The sequence below is a fragment of the Euprymna scolopes genome, chromosome 1 (genome assembly GCF_053919585.1).
Source record: "Euprymna scolopes isolate OS-2025 chromosome 1, ASM5391958v1, whole genome shotgun sequence".
Taxonomy (NCBI): domain Eukaryota; kingdom Metazoa; phylum Mollusca; class Cephalopoda; order Sepiida; family Sepiolidae; genus Euprymna; species Euprymna scolopes.
The window spans coordinates 152,987,010-153,006,725 of NC_136482.1; the positions used below are offsets into that span (position 1 = coordinate 152,987,010).

The 19,716-nt window shown below is 35.3% G+C and overlaps 1 protein-coding gene across 4 annotated transcripts in view; it reads right to left on the bottom strand.

The window, feature by feature from the left end:
- Positions 1 to 8,980: 8,980 nt before the first annotated feature.
- The window catches only part of LOC145276742 (uncharacterized), a 343,433-nt gene continuing 332,697 nt past the window's right edge, over positions 8,981 to 19,716 (bottom strand). For all 4 annotated transcript variants that reach the window (XM_080127996.1, XM_080127982.1, XM_080127989.1 and 1 more), the window contains 4 exons: positions 17,148 to 17,284; positions 15,648 to 15,779; positions 14,291 to 14,531; positions 8,981 to 11,663 (listed from right to left, as the gene is read on the bottom strand). In XM_080127996.1, the coding sequence (XP_079984122.1) occupies positions 11,525 to 11,663; positions 14,291 to 14,531; positions 15,648 to 15,779; positions 17,148 to 17,284 (649 nt within the window). In that variant the 3' untranslated portion in view covers positions 8,981 to 11,524. The remainder of the gene's footprint in view (positions 11,664 to 14,290; positions 14,532 to 15,647; positions 15,780 to 17,147; positions 17,285 to 19,716) is intronic.

A 19,716-nucleotide genomic window follows, 5' to 3' on the forward strand; every position in this document is an offset into this window, starting at 1 on the left:
CAAATTTGTGGTGAAGGAGGTTGTAATATCTTAACTCATCAAAATATGTGTCTGCGTTGTTTCATGAAAAACAAGTTTATTGAGACGGTTTTAATAGACCTAAAAGTATGCTAATCATTGCCTCCTCGACCTCGGCAGTCAAAACAAATTATAGCATTTGATAATAAAATAAAGAAAATTCATCAGATTGTGACAAATAAGCAGGTTTCTTTTTTTTTTTTTTTTTTTTTTTTTTTTCTTAACTCGGTTTGTTAGCGTGGGTGGTGTAATTTAGAGAGTTGAGTTATTGAGCTTGCAATACCGGTTTTTTTTTGACATTTTGGGTATGCTCTCCTTGGATTCTTGAAATTGGCCTTGCAATATCAATTACACATCCGGACTTTTTGCTTAATATCCACCCACACTTATAATCATCTATTTTTTTTTTATAAATAATTTTATCAAGAATTCTTCATATGTTTTGGTTCCAGTTTCAATTATGGCTGAAGGAACTCAAGTTATATATATATATTTAAATAAGGGAGTAGTCACCAACAATGTGTATTTTTTAACATTATTTTATTATTCCGTGTCTTGGTTTTTCATTGAGAATTATGTTTGGATCATTGTAATAATGTTTTTAAGTCATTGAAATTCTTTTCGCGCGTTTCAGACGGTCTGTGATGTGTCCTCGTCAGAAATTATTTTCAAATGTATATATATATATATATATATAATGTATATATATATATAGAAATTATTTTCAAATGTATATATATATATATATATATATATATATATATATATATACACATGTTTTTTTTCACAAGTTTTTATTTCAGTTTTGATTCAAGCTAATGCACCTAAGTCATATGGATATATATATATATATATTTTTTTTTAAATTGCAACTTTATAATATATAAAAATCGATAGAACATTAACTCTATAATAATATATACGAAATCTATAAGAATTAAAATATCATATTTAAGTGTACTTTCCGACCGGGCTTTGCCAGGCGTTCATGCTAACTTAAATAAATACTTTTGCAGTTTTAACAAAAGAGCTACAATAATATCAGAGTGTCTCCATTTATGCTGAACATCTACAAAAATGCCAACATCAATATATCACATATGAATGAGTCCCCTGTAGAATTTCCACAGGTCCCGCTAGTATGGATAATTATCATACCTATAGAATTATACTTGACAATACTTATTTGGCATTAGATATAAGTTATTGATCAGATCACTGCGGTAGAAGTGGTACGAGGGGCGTGCAATAAGTAATGCCCCTGACCCACTTCCCATAGAAGTAGGGCAACAAAACTTGGCACAGTTATTAGTCTTTCTCTACATAGGAACCACCAAGAGTTATGCATTTCTCCCATCGTTTGATGCAGCTCTGGAGACCGTTTTTGTAGAACACTCCAGGTTGTTCCTCCAACCACGACGTGACTTCAGAAATCAAGGCTGCATCATCTGGGAAACGCTTTCCTTTTAAAAACAACTTCATGGCTGGGAAGAGGTGAAAGTCAGAGGATGCAAGGTCAGGAGAGTAGGGAGAATGGGGAAGGATTTTATAACCACACGCCCGTGCTTCTGATCTGGCGACATGCGAGTTGTGGACCGGAGCGTTGTCCTGCAGGAGGAGGGTACCTTTGCTGATCTTGCCCCGTCTCTTGATTTTGATAGCTTCCCTTAATTTCCTCAAAAGTGAAGCATAATAGGCTCCTGTAATTGTGGTACCCTTTGCTAGGAAATTTGTGATCACTACTCCGTTCTGATCCCAGAAGACTGTGAGCATGACCTTGCCAGCAGAGGGCTGCACCTTTGCCTTTGGAGGTGGTGAGTCCCAGTGCTTCCACTGCATTGACTGGGCTTTAGTCTCTGGATCATAGTGATGGACCCAGGTTTCATCCTGTGTAATCAGTCTTTTGAAAAACTTTGACTCAACTTCTTGGCACAACTCCAAATTCATCCTCGAGCACTAGACGCGTTCTCGCTTCTGGAATGGTGAGAGCAACCTGGGAAACCATCTGGCAGACACCTTATGCATATGCAAATGGTCATGAATGATAGTTTCCACAGACCCTGTACTAATCTTGACATCTTGGGCTATTTGGTGAATAGTAATGCGCCGATCTTCCAAAATGGCAGCCTCAACTTGACGGACAGATGCCTCATCAATGGCAGAAAGGGAGGGGGGCGACCAGGTCTGGAAGCTGTTTCCACAGACTTCCGGCCATGTTTGAATTCATGATGCCAGCGTCTTACAAGGTCATATGATGGGGCATTATCAACATAAGTTTCTTTCATTTCATCAAAAGTCTCCTGTAGTGTGTGTCCTTTCAAATACAAAAACCGGATCACTGCTCAACATTCAACAGGCTCCATTTCACACCTGACTCAGTTCAAACACCTGTAAAACAGAAACCACAATTAGTTCAGAGCTGTAATTTGCCACATAAACCGTAGAGATATAAATCATTGCACATGCAAAATTTCAGCTAGATCAGACAACTGGAAGTGAGTCAAGGGCATTACTTATTGCATGCCTCCCTCCGGACTACAACTTGGATGTCTTCAAGTCTAATGTTAACAAATTCCTAATGAACCGCCCCCCTAATTAAACACTTCATAAAATCTCCTCACTAACGTGATGTACTTGCAATAACCCTTATCCCTGAGTGGCTTCCGGGCCTTGATAAGTGGTGATCACTGTGTAAAAAAAAAAAAAAAAAAAAATGCCCCTCGTATAAGGTGTCATGTTGAGGGACTTTTTAATTTTACGACAGCCATATTAGGGAGTCTAACTTCAGAGAGGCTCGCTATTTCAGTGTTGTACTTGAAGAGGGAGTGGATTGTGAGCATTTGGGGCTTTTTTTCTATATTAAAATTATCACATAATAATCTATAAAAAATAAAATTGTTCTTTCTCGGTTACATGATTTTTGACAATTTGATACTCATATTACTAGGGAAACAAGCATTTAAGTTTTGATAGATACCATAGCAGATTTGGTCGTATGTCATGAAAAGAGCATGAAGGAATGTATGGATAATACATTCACTAACAACCCGCAGCATGTCCCTGTTAGAAGAACTAATGTTTGCCACAGTTTATCTACAAACATAGAGATAAGACAATTTGACGTTGCTGGTTGCCGGATCAAACACTTTGATTTTTATCATGAGTTGTTGTGGCGTGACCGCCTCCGGGAGCGGTAGAGTTCCCCATTGGGGGGGAGATTGATATTCTCGAAACACTGAAGAAGCCTGGGCAACTATGCTTATATTAATCGTTAAGCCTTATTGCGTGTCCGAGCAGTGGCAGCCAACCTGCTGAAAGGAAGAGCTAAGTATTTTATTGTGTTTTTGTAAAAGAGACATATACTTTTATTGTTGAGGGGAAAATTGACAATTCAATGTCATATTTTAAATCATCATGAATATGATTTCGGTTCTGGGGCCAGCTGATGGGTCAAGGATTAACCTCCCTGGTCGTGGAAACTGAGAGCTGCGAGCATTCGCAGAATCACTAGCCCACACGCATCAGATCGTGACTTTCTCGGGGATGACATATTGATTGGTGATTGGGCTAGGGAAAAATCTACCCTACCTATTACCTGACTAGATAAGCGAATGCCTGTGCCAAAAATCAGTTAGTTGAAGCTAGATTTTGAGAGAATTTAACACTAATCAAAGAGTCGTCGTCACACCCCTTCCCTGTTCATCGCTACCACAAAACATGGAGAGTAAGATTCAATGGTGTGTTTTGTAAGAAATCAACATTGGACATTTGTATATAAGTTTATATTATATTTTGTAAATTTGAGTTGAATTAACTCCTAGAATAGAGAAATCTGAGTTTGTCTTTTTGTGTGCATGAAAATCTATTCATTTCCAGTGTGATACGGCATATCAACTTGAAGGTGAAATCGACACTGAAACCGACCAACCAATTTCCACTGCACCAAGAGAACTTGCGAAGAGTTCTCTGAAAAACGATCAAGATGCGTGTGTTAGGGTTCACACCTGTTGCTAGTGACCCGGGAAGGTCATAGTCGGTGACCTGTGACAAGAGCCCTTCACAGTCGTATCTTCCGCTTGGTGCGAATTGTGAACCTTTGTGACTTTTTTTTTTTTTTTTTTTTGCCTTTCCTTCTGATCCAGGACAAGTTGGTTGATGGACACTCAACTGTTAAGATGTCCAATCAAAACATTTTCTCTCCTGCTTCTCCTTGGCTTTCCTCTCCCACTTTTACCTTCTAACATACCCTAAAAAATATCATCTACATTCCCGTCTTTTTTCATGTGATTGTTCTATTCAAAGTATCTTGCAAGCAATTTATGGAGCTTGCCAAGAGGATTTGAATCTGAACGAAAATTGAACTCTAAATATTTTAACACTATTAGATTTTGAATGCCAGATTATTCAAAATCCGTCCGTTTTAATTTTTTTTCTTTTGATTTTAAAGCAAGAGTGTGGCATTCATTGGCAACACCACCACATAACCCTCCTTCCAGATTTAGCTTTCATTTTTGTCATTTATTTGATATACATTTAGATTTTAAACTGTAGCTAAGCAAAAAATAAATAAATAAATAAATATTGTACATATTTCTCTACTAACATTTTATCACATTGTTGTATTTCTTAGTTTTTGCATCTAAAATTAAATATGAGTCCCATTTTTTTCCTTAATATCTTTAAACAAGTTTGAGTTATTTTAAAGATTTTTAACATTTTTAATTGTGTATTTACTTTGTATGTAGCTGCCCCCCCCAAAAAAAAAACATTTTTAAATAAGTTTTGTTGTGTCTGTTCATGGGATCAGGTCAGACTAAATTCTACTGAGCCTGCTATCTGGTAAAATACAGACCAGTACAACCTGTTTTAGTGGAGGCAGATAGGACTATAATAACAATAATATAAATTGACAGAGTTCAAAATAGACTTTGTAGCCTAGTGGGGGATGCCTCCTTCTCCTTGCAACCTCTTTCCCACAGAAGAGAAGTTGTGAACCTGCCTCTGTTTTATCGTTATTTTCATGGCAAGTGCTCATCTGAGCTCTTATCTGTGGTCCCCCTTGCCAAACTTTCACAAAATATACTCTAGCTGAAACCACTATCAATAATTTCCCCTCACTCTTTATCTGTGCCTAAACCTAAATGTAGATTCCATGAACAAAGCTTCTTTCTTAGAACTGCACACCTGTGGAACTCTTTCGTTTGGCTGCTTTCCAACTGACTACAATTTGGCTGTCTTCAAGTCCAATGTAAACAAGTTCTTAATGATACATCCTCTTATGTAATCCAATTTACCAAATTTCCACTACTAACGATTACTATGATATTGGACTACTGGACACTCATTAACCCTTATCCTTGAGTGACTTCTGGGCTTTGATAAGTGGTGATTCTTATGTAAAAAAAAAACCCAAAAAAAACAAAGAAAGCCATAGGGAAGGCAACCCATCGATTGGAATCTCTCCCTTTTGCAAGTGTCTGCCGTATCCGACAATGCTAAAAAGGTTAAAACTATGGCATCTTGGATTTATGTATTTTGAGTTTTTCCATCTCATCTCTCTTTCCCAGCATAAATTTTGGCTCCCCAAGAATCCTGATCCCGGGATCGTGCTGTCCATTGCTCTCATTCCACACCGAAATCCCTAAGATCTCGCTTTAGCATATCGCTGAATCTGAGACACAGACGACCTACAGGCCGAGTACCCTCTTTCAAAACACCATGTAATACATTGTAAAGTCACATGACATTCGGTTTACATGGTCTGCCCACCGAAGTCTCATAAACTTAAGTCTCGAGGAAAGTGCACCCGAACCTGTCCATCTGAGGAACTTTTTGTTTGTCATTCTGTCCTCCCATGACATGCCAATGATTGATTGGAGACATCTTGTATGGAAGGCACTAACCCTGAACTCTTGAGAACGATATGCAGACCATGTTTCACCCCCATAGAGAAGAACACTCAACACATACGCTTCGTAAACACAGACTCGTCTTGATAGTCAGATGCTTGTTCTCCCAAATGTGGTAGAGACTAGACCAAGTTGCGTGCTAAGTTCGGGGGTCAAGAGTAATGTTTTTGGCGATAGCTGCACCAAGGTATTTGAATTTATCCACATTTTCCAGGGTTGTATTATCTATTGTAAAATTAACACTGATGATTGGGAGAGGGTGACGTTTTTTTTTTAAGACTGATTATTAGTCCGAAATGTCTACAGGAGTTTAAGAAAAAATCTAGAAGTCGTTTAAGATCGTCAGCGGAAGATGTGCAAAGAGCAGCATCATCATTATCAGTGTAGGAGTTCGCGGACAACTAGTTTAGGAACTCTCGACTTAGCTTTCTATCATGAGAGGGTAAAGAAATTCCCATTATCACCCCCACAGATTTATCGACATTCTGATATGCTTGTTTGAAAACAAAGGAGAAGTACATCCTGAATGGGGATGGGGCAAGCACGCAGCCCTGTTTGACTCCACGATTGATTCGGAAACTGGTCAGACAAGTCTCCTCCATATTGAACTCGCCCATACAGGTTCTCATGAAATGCTTTGATAAGTGACAGCAGGGTAGGGGGACAGCCTGCTTTCTCAAGGACGAGGAATAGAGATCCTCTGTTGAGTAGGTCAAATGCTTTTGTCAGGTTGATGAAAGCGATATCTAGTGGAGTAAACCAACCGTATAATAAATCACTAAGGTGAAGGTTTAAATAAATATCAGTTAGGTTTACAGGCGCCAGTTAACCAATCTCAAGGGATGAGATGTTCCCCCTTTACGCTTTAGTTAGTGAAGCATCTTATGATAAAAAACACTGGTTCTTGGTGATCTTTAATCATAACGTCCTCCATTGGCTCTTCGCGAGGATGTAACGGCTAAAAAAAAAAAAAAAAAAAATACAAAACAAAAACAAAAAATGCACTATGACAAACTTCACTTGACAATTATATTCGGCATTAAATAACGCATAGATGATTGATATGCTGGAAAACAAACCAAACCAATATTATTAGATCAAATTTTCTCAGGAAAAAAAAATGTAAATAAAATTAATTTTTCATTAAATTGACTTATATTGTTTTGGACCGACTCCAAAATGATTCTTTTTGCTGCGTTTTTCAAATTTTAGGAAGATTCTTACAGTTTTCCATTTCATTAACCTTTTTGTTGCCACTTATTTTTATCAGACTCAAATTTAAAAAAAAAAAAAATGTTGATTTTGCTAAATTTATCTGAGAGAAAAACTGCTACAACTTTTACATCTTTGTTTTTTTCACACATGTGCCCACAGTACATCATATTGTTGTAAAATGCTTAAATTTTTAAATTAAAAAAAAAAAAAATCTTTTATTCGTCCAAAAAACAAGGCATGTTGTCACTGGGACATGTGATAGAAACCAGATTTATAGGTGAAGGCAAACCCAAGTGGGAAGAGGCAGCAATATGCAATATATCACCTGACCATTACATTCAAATTTATGCATGTTGGTACTGTCAGGGAAAAGGGGCAAAAAGAAAGGCAAGCAGTCCTAGGAAAGAAGCTATTTAAGTAGAAAATCTTTTTAGAATCTAGAGACAGTGAAGGGATGGGATTTTGCTGCTAGGTGGGCTGATTAGAGGTATTTTCAGTGAAGGAATGTAAGTGCAGTAAGTTCGTTGGAGCACATTCTCTAGAAGTACAGATGGAAAGTTTTTGGAAACAAACTGTTCATGTAAATTCTATTGATGTCTAGCACACACAGGGAGAAAGGAACTTTCTTTGCAGTTGTGGTGATAAAACAAGTTCTTGCTGTGAATGTCTTACAAGAAGGATTCAGAGATTGGAGCTCAGTTGAGCACCCACACATTTTTTTCTCCAAGTAAATAATTTTGATTGACACTCAGTAAAAAAAAAAAAAAAAAAAAAAAAGTTAAATTAATATAAAATTGATTCCTTTTAAAGAATTAATAGTAAAACATGATTTAACTTTTGATTCAAAATCCTGATTTGTCAGTGGAGATAGATGAACATTGTTCAATTTTTTTTTTCTTTTTTTTTTTTTTGTCTTACAGTTTTAGAATCTATTTAGCTAATTATGAAAGGATTATTTCATTTTTCTCTGGAATTGTTTGAAGATTTTACTTTTCATTAATTTTTTTTTTCTGCCATAAAATTTGATTGACAATTTGAATTTGATATCTTGTTTCATTTTCATAGTTTTAAGTTTGGTTTGATATTTCAACTTTTGGATGAGTTGACATTTATTATTTTCAAAAATGAAAAAAAAAACAAAAAACAAAAAAAAACGTTACTCCTAATTTCATAACATCTGTCATTTATTTAATACTAGCTTGGGTGCTCAACATTGCCCGGGTATTTGTAGGTGTGTGTTGAGCAAAAAAAAAAAAAAAAAAAAAATTTTAGTAGGCAGTCAGACTCGAACCAGTACTAGAAAAGAATGTGAAAAAAAAACAAAAAAAAAAACAAACAAACATGACGTCTTTGTTGTTGCGTCCATTGCCAAACCGAAAGTGACAAATGTTTAAATTAAGGCTAGTCAACCGAAAAGAGAGGATGACTTTAAAAAATATCGGCAAAAAAAGCAACCCCTCCCTGTAGAAAAGTGCCCAGTTGAGGGTGAAGGAATTAATGTTTTTAGCCAATTTTTCGATATTTGTCATCCGAAGGGTCGAGCTTCAAAACGATACCTGTCTCGTAAAAATTTGTCGCCCCTGTTAAAAGTTTTAGACATACAAACATACATAGATACATTTAAACAGACAGGTGAGATTTATTTATTTAATATTAATTTTATGCCAGAGAATAAATCTGTCAAAGGAAATGAATCTCTGGAAAAAAAAAAAAAATTTGTTGCACTTCAATATTTAAGATCTGTATCCGTAGAAATCCTTCTAGACTGATACACGGAGAGGTAGATAAATAGAAACATAAAAAGTTTGATTCAAATAAAAAGAAAACAACTTCTTACAAAATGTTTACAGTTTTAATTTATTTTTTAAAAAGAAATTCTCCAAAACAAATATTAAAACAAAATTGTTAAAAATTAAATTTTACAGCATTTTTAATTTATTTGTTAGATGAAAGTTAAAAAAAAAAAAAATCAACAATGAAATTTACAATGTTATGAATTCTTCATTTTTAAAAAAAATTTTTCATTCTTCTCATGTGTTTTATGATAAGCAACGTTTTTGTTGTTTTATAAGCAACAAGTGAATGTCTTTAAAGATCGGTTGTTGAGAGAAAATAGATTTGTGCACAAACACATACATGAATATCAAATACTTTCATAATTCTGATCCTTTCACACACATATACACACACACACACAGATTTCTCGCATACTGGTTTTTCAGAGAAGATGTAGAAACGAGTTGGAAAACAAAATATTTGACCTCAAGGGAAACTTAACAAAACAAAAAAAAAAAAACACTTCACCTGACCAGCAGGATTGAAGGAAGAAGGAAACCTTATAATGGCCGAATGATACCACAATTGTGTAGTCTAGAGGTATGGGGCCTGACTGATAGTCTGACTAATTCTTTATTATGAAATCTTCCACTATTCAGATTGTCTGGATTCTTTAAAGATTAAAAAATCTGACTATCATTCTTAAGAGTCCGACTTACTCGGAATGATACCATTTCTAAAAGTCTTCCCAAATATTCCTGCACTGAACATTCTCATATCAGTCTTTATAAGTATTTATGAAAATCAAATTAGCCATGTCCAAAATCATCTGAACACTTACCTAGTCTAATAACACTAAACTAGCAGTAACAATACGTATAAATATATATTTAAATAAATGAAGATGCCAGGTGTTTGTAATGTGTTTTAAAAAAAAAAAGAAAGTGGGTCTTGAAGTGAAAACAGAGAAAACAAACAAAACAAGACTAGAACAGGACATTGAGAGCATACGTAGATGTTACTGTCACTGGTAGTGGTGTATCATTAGACGGGAACAGTAGTCAGAAGAGTCGGAGAAACAAGATTTCCGTAGTTAAAATATTCAGGTTCTCAAATGCTAATAGGATTTTTTTTTTTTTAAAATATCAAATTAAAGAACAAGCTCGATATCAATCGACACAGCAAGTGAATCGGCTTGAAAATGTAATCACGATGTTTAAGAAATCCAAATATATTTGAATCTTCCCGAGGCCGCTGGTGATGATATTAAGACTTCCGATACGTAAAGAGGGAACAATATAAATAGATAATAAATTAATGTCATTTCAGATTTTAAAATGTCTACTTTGGCTGTTAAGAGTGGGAGTAAGACTGAAAATTTCACTCCCTATAAAATGCCCCAATTGGCCTTCGTCACAGATAGCCACTGCTAATATCCGAGACTTTCCATAGTGAAGAGGTTGTGGAAGGAACGAAGAGAGTGTTTTACAATCTTTTCAGGTAGGAAGCTCTACAGTCTCGATAGGTAATTAAACCTAGGAGAAAGATCACAAGTTTCAAAATTGGGATAGATGTGACTCTTAAACTGTCTAGGACAGGTCACAGAAACAAAGATTACCCAAGGGCTGTTATTGTTATGAAGGCTATATGAAGAGATTATCATGTAAAGCCTTAACTTTTTTTTTTTGCTGCTGCTGCTGGTTGTCTTAAAAAAAAAAAAAAAAAAAAAAAAAAAGACTGAAAAACCATCATTAAAAGTAAAACAACTTAGAAAACTGGTTAAAAAGATAAATAAAAATAAATATTCTAGTTAAAAATATCTAATAACTACGGCTATGACAACAGCCTATTCTTTTCATTGTTTTGACTCAAGTATATATCAGACATAGTTAATCAACCGAGAACCACATCACACTATATAAAAGCATTTAAGATATCCACAGATACACACTCGAGAGTCAAAACAATGAAAAGAATATGCTGTTGTCATAGTCCTACTAATAATACCTTCCTATTTGAATTTAACAAAATTGTTTTCAGTAAATAAAAATTGAACATCAGCTGCATTTTAACTTAGCAGGGGGAATGGGGGTTCATACCACTTTTTCTCCCAAGTATTATGGAATAAGCAGGTGCAGTAGATCCGACTGAATTTGAACTCTGCTTCGTTAATTCCATGGTCTTTATCCGTATCTATTAGACAGATTGGCAAGGGGGATATCTTACCAAGAGTAGACAAATAAAAACTGAACTGCTATAAATAAAAACTGGTATTTTTGTAAACACTCAGGTTAACAAACCTCTTTTTTTCTTTTTTTTTTCTTTTTACTGGACAGCCAAATCATTCCCAGATCATACACTTTTAGACAGTCCAAAATTATTTTATCAAGGTGGAGGGACACACGAAGGGTGCATACATACGAAAGAATTTTTTTTTTTTTTCATTAGAAACCCCCCAAAATTCATTGTTTTTGGTGTGTTTTTTTCTTTTCAAAAAAAGAAACTTGAATGAATAAATAAAGTTCTTTCTTTTTTTGTTTTCATCAATGCGTATTGTCAGTGAATATGTGTTCAGAAAGAATTATTGGTTGTGATCACAGCAAGACTTAGTTGCCAATGTTCAACATTCGAATTTCCTTGGCGAGGACTTGGGTTATATGCATTGCCCGTTTGATCTCTTCCCCTCCGATCAGTTTCAGGGCAGCTTCAGCAGCATTTCGCACGTCGACTATCACATCATTTCGCCTGGAAAGAAATAAAAAAAATAAATTAACTAAATATGAAATTAAATGGAAGAAAAAAAAATCTTTTTCATTTTTTATAATGGACATTTTTCCGATATATCAATTTCAATCTGCTTCAAATCTAAACCCGAACCTCTTACGTAGATGCTCTCATACATCTACAATCAGGTGTCCACTCAATCGGAACGTTTAAAAAATTTTTTTTTATCTTAAATGGACGTACCTCCAGACAAAACATGAAACCAATTGAAGTGATTAAAATGCAATTCCAAGTTTGGCATGTTTGGTTGTTTTGCTTTACAGCAACAACCCATTTCTTAATTTTTTTTTATATTGCGGATTATTATCTTCATCTTTTTCACAATGTTTCGGCCCGGCCAACTATTCCTCTGGCCTTCTTCAGGTGGTAATCGCGATGGGATAGGAACTCCGAATCTCCTAACTGCATTCTCAGCAATTACTGTCGTTCATAGTTGTCATCTCACCACGTTTTGGCCAAGTAAGCCTCTGGCCGGCTTTGGGTAGGATTGAAACCGTTATCTTCAAACAATTCTCACCTGGAACCGTAGAGATTCAACATCCATCCACTGCGCCACGGGCCCTGAAGTTGGCTAATACGTGGGGAGACGACAACTATGGGTGGCAGTAATTGCTGAGGATGCAGTTAGGAGATTCGGAGTTCCTATCCCGTCGCGGTTACCACCTGACGAAGGCCAGAGGAATAGTTGGCCGAAACGTAAAATAACAACTAAAAGATGAGGATAAAAATCTGCAATAAAAAAATTAATAATAAATAATACTCATCTCAATAATGAATTCCAATTAAAATAATATATAAATCCTTTTCTGTTTAATTAATTGGAATAAACATTCCAATTAATGAATATTTATTCATTGCAGACAATTACCATTTTTTTTTTTTTTAGTTCGTGAAACAACTAAAAAATAAATATATGAGGATAATAGTCCGCAATAAATAAATGAATAAACCCTTTTCTGGTTATTCAGTGCCAAATCCAGTCATTTTGGATAAAACTTTTATGCGTCAAGTTCTTTATATCTTCAAATATTTATTCATGATGTTTAATTTAACTACTTTTTTTTTTTTTTTTTTTTTTTACGGCATATCAACCCTTTTCGGGATATTTAATACTGAATTCAGTAATTTAGGAAAAGCTTTTATGCTTCCAAATTCTTTATATCTTCTAATATTTATTTATTGTGTTTGGCTTGGTTGTTTTGTAGAGGAAAATTATTTTTGTTTTTCGACTTTGCAAAACAAGATTCAGTTTTGCAAAGGGAAAGGAAAAAAAATAATAACATCAATATTTGATGCATTTTAGGTCAGGAAACCATTATCTTCAGACAACCTGATCTGGTAGCACCACCATACCTGACAGACAGACAACTAAATGAGGATGTTTGCAGGCATCTAAGAATAATTTTGTCATTAGAACTTCATTCAAATTCCAAGCCAGATATTGAAGGTTGAAAATCAAGCGATGGATTCAGACGTCTTTTAGCAGCTTTATCCTCTGTCGACACTCGTTGACTATAATTGCAGTTATGCCATTCACCTTCCAGAAGCGCTGTCACTTAGAACTGCATTTTTATCCAGTACTTTATCTGTTATATTATGCCAGAAGATCATCTATTTACCGGATATCTTTCGGCAATCAGCCTGTAGGTAAAAAAAGGAAAACCCCCAAATTTTGAATCCATTTTTTAAAAATTACTAAGGGATCTCAAAAACAAGTGAGGTTAAGCTGAGCCAAGCCACTTTAAAATTCAGCGATACCCGACACTTTCAATAGTTTGCCAGAAATCTTTTAAGGTAGATAATAGATAGCAGTATCCAATTTAAAATGGTTTAGTAAGAATATTCTTGCTGGTTCAAGACTTGTCTATAATTTCCTTTTTTCAATTGAAAAAAATTGATTTTTTTTTGGGGGGGGGGATGACCCCGGATAGACATCTTGTAAGTATTTGTTTAAGAAGAAACTAATTTATTTCCAGACTCTTACAGCAAACATTTAAAATAATAATTAGAATAATATTCATTCATTCAAGTAGGGTCCTGACTGGCTCAGGTATTGAAGGTTATGACTCAATCTCTCTCTCTCTCTCTTGAGGCATTCATGAATTCATTGTTGCTCATCATTCACAACTCCATTCACACTTATCTTGGAAGTGTTTTGATGTACTGGGCGATTGTCCTGACCATTGTACCAAAAGGGATGGATCTTCTGCCCAGTACAACGAGATGAAACCATGACAGAATTATTCCTGATTGCTTCTGTATTACGTCAGTCACCTGCTTTCCATGATCCTATGTTACCCTGATTAGTTGACTGAAGCGAGTTCTCGACCTTGCTCAGGGGTCTCCCACAGATAAGCGGAGGGAAAAAGGCGCCTAATTTTTCCATTAACAGTGGTACAGCCCCACGATCCTATACAGCACCTAGTATTCCCAAATGGTCACCCATCTGGTATTAGCCAGGTTAATTATTGCTCAACTTCAGTGATCTGGAGGGAACTGGTGTGTCAACGTGAATATGCTGTAACAATAATAACATCTTATTCATTGTAATATATTTTGTTCAGAAGATAAAAAAAAACGTTGCTCACCATAAATGTAATAATTGGTCAACGGCAGTTTTGACTTGTAAATGACCCAAGGTCAAACATCCAGCTTCTCTCACCAGCCGATCCTTATCTTTGAGAACTTTCATTAATTCCGAAATTCTATCTTCCTCTGTAATTTCTGTTTGTGCTAAGGATATTGTGGCGACAGATCGTACGTTCGGTTCGGGATCTTTCACGGCCAAATATATCAATGCATCAATAACAGCTGAACTTTTGTATTTACCTGGAAAATAGAAAAATAAAACATCCATTAGCATCGACTGCAAAACGCCATTTTTTTTAGCATTCAAAGGAAGGCAATCTAACATCAGAGAGTCGTTTCTCGGAGGGGAAACTAAATAATCCAATTTACCAAATTTCTACTAAAGATTACGACAATATTAACCCATTGACTACTGTACACTAATTAATCCTTATCCTCAAGTGGCCTCCGGACCTTGATAAGTGGTAAAAAAAAAAAAAAAAAAAAAAAAAAAAACCTGAAGAAAAATTTGTTATAGCCAGCTTACATGCTTCCAATTATATATTTGCTTTTTTTTTTTTTTTTTTTTTTTACAAAGGAGGCACCACTTATCAATGCCCAGAAGCCACTCGAGGATAAAATTATAATAATAATAATAATAATAATAATAATAAAAATAAAAAGAAGTTTTTATTTTATTTGAAATTTGATAAGAAATATAGGTTCATGAAATTCTGAAAAGAAAAGTTTTGTTTTTAACTTTAACAATAAGTTTTTTTTTTATTTGAATTTATATAATGAATGTATGTTTATGAAAGTATAAAAATAAAATTATTGCAATCAAAAAAACAAATGAAATTATTGATATTAAAATAAAATTTCAATCATAAAAAAAAAAGAAAGTATCCAATACATAATCCCAAAATAGTTGGCTTTGATTCTCCGCTGCTACAGGAATTCTTGCAGACGACTATCGAAAAAAGACTAATTGTATTATTTTTTTTCTGTATAATTTTGTTAATTCTTATTGTATACTTTTCATTAATGCCATTTCCTTATATTTTATTTTAATAAATCGCTTCACAATAGAAAAACTGAAGAACAATAAAAGTGAATGAACGGATTTGCTTCTGGTAGCAGCCACACTGAAAGTTAGGAAGTACATTAATTGACTGTAACCGAAAAACTCAACGCATGAATTTGTAAAATAGGCCGATCTGAATATAAATTTAAAATGTAAAAGGTGGATGAAACTGGACTACTAGATTGGTCTGAATATGAATTTAAAATGTAAAGAAGTGTGATATTGCACTTGGGTATTACTTAAACAGGAAAGCCATTTGAAATTGTGACAAAGATTTTACAAAATAAACTTACTAAGGTTTTCAATAGCTTCCACACGGACATGTGAATTCATGTTAAAAACCTCCTTCATTGCATAACTCTCCCTTGCTTGATCTTCAATTTTCTGCCATAAAGGACAAAGGTCTCCATCAACTGTACAAAATTCTAGAAAAGAGAAATTTATGGAATATTAACAAAGAAATGCTTTGGAAATGCAATATCTGAAATTATTACAGGATATTTAATCTAGATTATAAATGAACATTTCCTGTGTGTTGGTCACTTAGAAGCTCCAAAACCATTCAAAAGAATTGCAAATTTGGCAAGAAGAACCTGTGCAATGATGAATATGTCACACGGAATATGAGTGGTTCTATTACTACTACTAATATTAATAAACATTAACATTATTAAACAAGATTGCACCAAATTTGACCTCAAAGCTTGTGCGTGGATGAGATGGGGTGTTATAATACTACTACTACTACTATTATTACTGTTATGAGGGCTTCGTTTATCTTATCTACAGAGGTCTGAGGTCTTATCTGTCATTTTAGAAAGATTTTCTTCCATAAAAATCTACAATAGAAAAATTTAGAAAAATCCAGAACTTTCCAGAACCTTTCAAAATAGAAAAGGTTCTAGATTATTTCTAACTGTGGGTGATGCTCTATAAAAGAGGATTATGTGCTAACCCAGCAGTTGTTGGTTTGGTCGACATGAGAAACTTCATCTCCTTAAAACCTTCTGTTAACAAAAGGTAACTTTATTTGAAATATTATTTTATTTTTTATATTTATATGAATAATCAAATTACGTGACATACTATGACCTCCTTCTCCTAATACCCTCATCCATCTCCCTGCCACTAGATTTTCTAACTTCATTGTTGGTTTAAGTAAAAATATTAGGCAGATCTGTACAAGAGTGACCACCCCTAAAAATGTGTTTTTCACCCCACCCCCATTTTAATAAGTTTTTTTCCAACAATTATCATAGGACTTAAGTATCATATTAACAGAACAGAAAAATTTTAAAAAAATTTAATGATTTTTAAGGGGTTCTACTCACATGACACGTTGGTAAAGAAACGGACCATAAGTCAGGTAGCAATGAAGCAGAGCGTTATAACGAGAAAGTGAACCCTTTTCTTAAAATTTTTTTCTGTTAATATACTTAAATCTGTAATCCATCATAATCGTTGAAAAAAAAGTTTTTAAAATGATGTAAAACAGGCATTTTTAGTGGGTGGGCATTCTCATACAGGTCCGTCAAATATTATTTTTGTTTTTCATCCATGTTATTTTGTGTGTGTGTGTGTGTGTGTGTGTGTGTTAAATATTATATGTAAATTATCTCTTGTTATTCTCATTTAATTTTTTTTTATTACACTTTTAACGGCATAACACTACTAATAATAAAAACTGCAGACTCCAAAACTTGGAATTGCACCAAAACTGTCATCACACACACACACCTTTATTTTATTAAGAATTTGATCGTTGAAATGTATAATTATGAAATGAAACTTACCAATATACTTTTTTTTGGTCAAGATTCCTGATCGTGTACCCATTTCCCAACAGAGGAGAGATTTTAGCCAGCCCTGGTCATCAGCGCTGTATGTTTTAAATAAGCTGTTGTAATCATTGACTAAGTTGTACCAAAACCTGGAAAAAGAAAAAGGCATTAGTTTCACAACTGAAAGCTTAAAGTTCTACAAAAACAGATGAATCATAAAAAATTTCAAAGGAAGAACAAAATTTTGGTTTATCATATTGTGATTATTTGAAAGATTCTAAGATTTAATTTACTTCATTGCATCTCTCATAGATCCAAACAAAATTGTCTTGGAATTGCAATTTATCGAGAGTAGAAAGTGGACGCGCCTAAATGCCACATGAATATAGAATCAGCAGTAGCAGTCGTCATGCCTTGTCCATTTGCTGTGCCTTTATTTGTTGTCCATTTGCTGTGCCTTTATTTGTTGTCCATTTGCTGTGCCTTTATTTGTTGTCCATTTGCTGTGCCTTTATTTGTTGTCCATTTGCTGTGCCTTTATTTGTTGTCCATTTGCTGTGCCTTTATTTGTTGTCCATTTGCTGTGCCTTTATTTGTTGTCCATTTGCTGTGCCTTTATTTGTTGTCCATTTGCTGTGCCTTTATTTGTTGTCCATTTGCTGTGCCTTTATTTGTTGTCCATTTGCTGTGCCTTTATTTGTTGTCCATTTGCTGTGCCTTTATTTGTAGTCCATTTGCTGTGCCATTATTTGTAGTCCATTTGCTGTGCCATTATTTGTAGTCCATTTGCTGTGCCATTATTTGTAGTCCATTTGCTGTGCCCTTTATTTGTTGTCCATTTGCTGTGCCCTTTATTTGTTGTCCATTTGCTGTGCCTTTATTTGTTGTACATAATTAGTAAAATCCTAAATCATGGACTTTTTGGTATTTGATATGTTTGAATATTTTAATATCATAATTGCTGGCGAGAGGGAGAGAGTTAACCCCAGTCAGGTGGCAATATACCTTGCTTGAGGTGAATAAGAGTAAACAAGAAGAGCAAAAGCCAACGAATTTCGAAGATTTTAAGATTTCGTTCACTTCTCGGCATTACTTGCATTGCATCTTTCACTGATCAAACGAATTGATGCAACAAAATTACTTTGGAATTGCAATTTATGGAGACTAAAAACTGGACCATGGCTTTACTTTTAGCAGTGTCAGAGAGAGAGAGAGAAAGAGTGAGAGAGAGAGAGAGAGAGAAAGAGTGAGAGAGAGAGAGAGAGAGAGAAAGAGTGAGAGAGAGAGAGAGAGAGAGAAAGAGTGAGAGAGAGAGAGAGAGAGAAAGAGTGAGAGAGAGAGAGAGAGAGAGAAAGAGTGAGAGAGAGAGAGAGAAAGAGTGAGAGAGAGAGAGAGAAAGAGTGAGAGAGAGAGACAGAAAGAGTGAGAGAGAGACATAGAGACAGAAAGAGTGAGAGAGAGAGACAGAAAGAGTGAGAGAGAGAGACAGAAAGAGTGAGAGAGAGAGACAGAAAGAGTGAGAGAGAGAGACAGAAAGAGTGAGAGAGAGAGACAGAAAGAGTGAGAGAGAGAGACAGAAAGAGTGAGAGAGAGACAGAAAGAGTGAGAGAGAGAGACAGAAAGAGTGAGAGAGAGAGACAGAAAGAGTGAGAGAGAGAGACAGAAAGAGTGAGAGAGAGAGACAGAAAGAGTGAGAGAGAGAGACAGAAAGAGTGAGAGAGAGAGACAGAAAGAGTGAGACAGAAAGAGTGAGACAGAAAGAGTGAGACAGAAAGAGTGAGAGAGAGAGACAGAAAGAGTGAGAGAGAGAGACAGAAAGAGTGAGAGAGAGACAGAAAGAGTGAGAGAGAGACAGAAAGAGTGAGAGAGAGAGACAGAAAGAGTGAGAGAGAGAGACAGAAAGAGTGAGAGAGAGAGACAGAAAGAGTGAGAGAGAGAGACAGAAAGAGTGAGAGAGAGAGACAGAAAGAGTGAGAGAGAGAGACAGAAAGAGTGAGAGAGAGAGACAGAAAGAGTGAGAGAGAGAGACAGAAAGAGTGAGAGAGAGACAGAAAGAGTGAGAGAGAGAGACAGAAAGAGTGAGAGAGAGAGACAGAAAGAGTGAGAGAGAGAGACAGAAAGAGTGAGAGAGAGAGACAGAAAGAGTGAGAGAGAGACAGAAAGAGTGAGAGAGAGAGACAGAAAGAGTGAGAGAGAGAGAGAGACAGAAAGAGTGAGAGAGAGAGAGAGACAGAAAGAGTGAGAGAGAGAGAGACAGAAAGAGTGAGAGAGAGAGAGAGACAGAAAGAGTGAGAGAGAGAGAGAGACAGAAAGAGTGAGAGAGAGAGACAGAAAGAGTGAGAGAGAGAGAGACAGAAAGAGTGAGAGAGAGAGAGACAGAAAGAGTGAGAGAGAGAGAGACAGAAAGAGTGAGAGAGAGAGAGACAGAAAGAGTGAGAGAGAGAGAGACAGAAAGAGTGAGAGAGAGACAGAAAGAGTGAGAGAGAGAGAGACAGAAAGAGTGAGAGAGAGAGACAGAAAGAGTGAGAGAGAGAGACAGAAAGAGTGAGAGAGAGAGAGAGAGAGACAGAAAGAGTGAGAG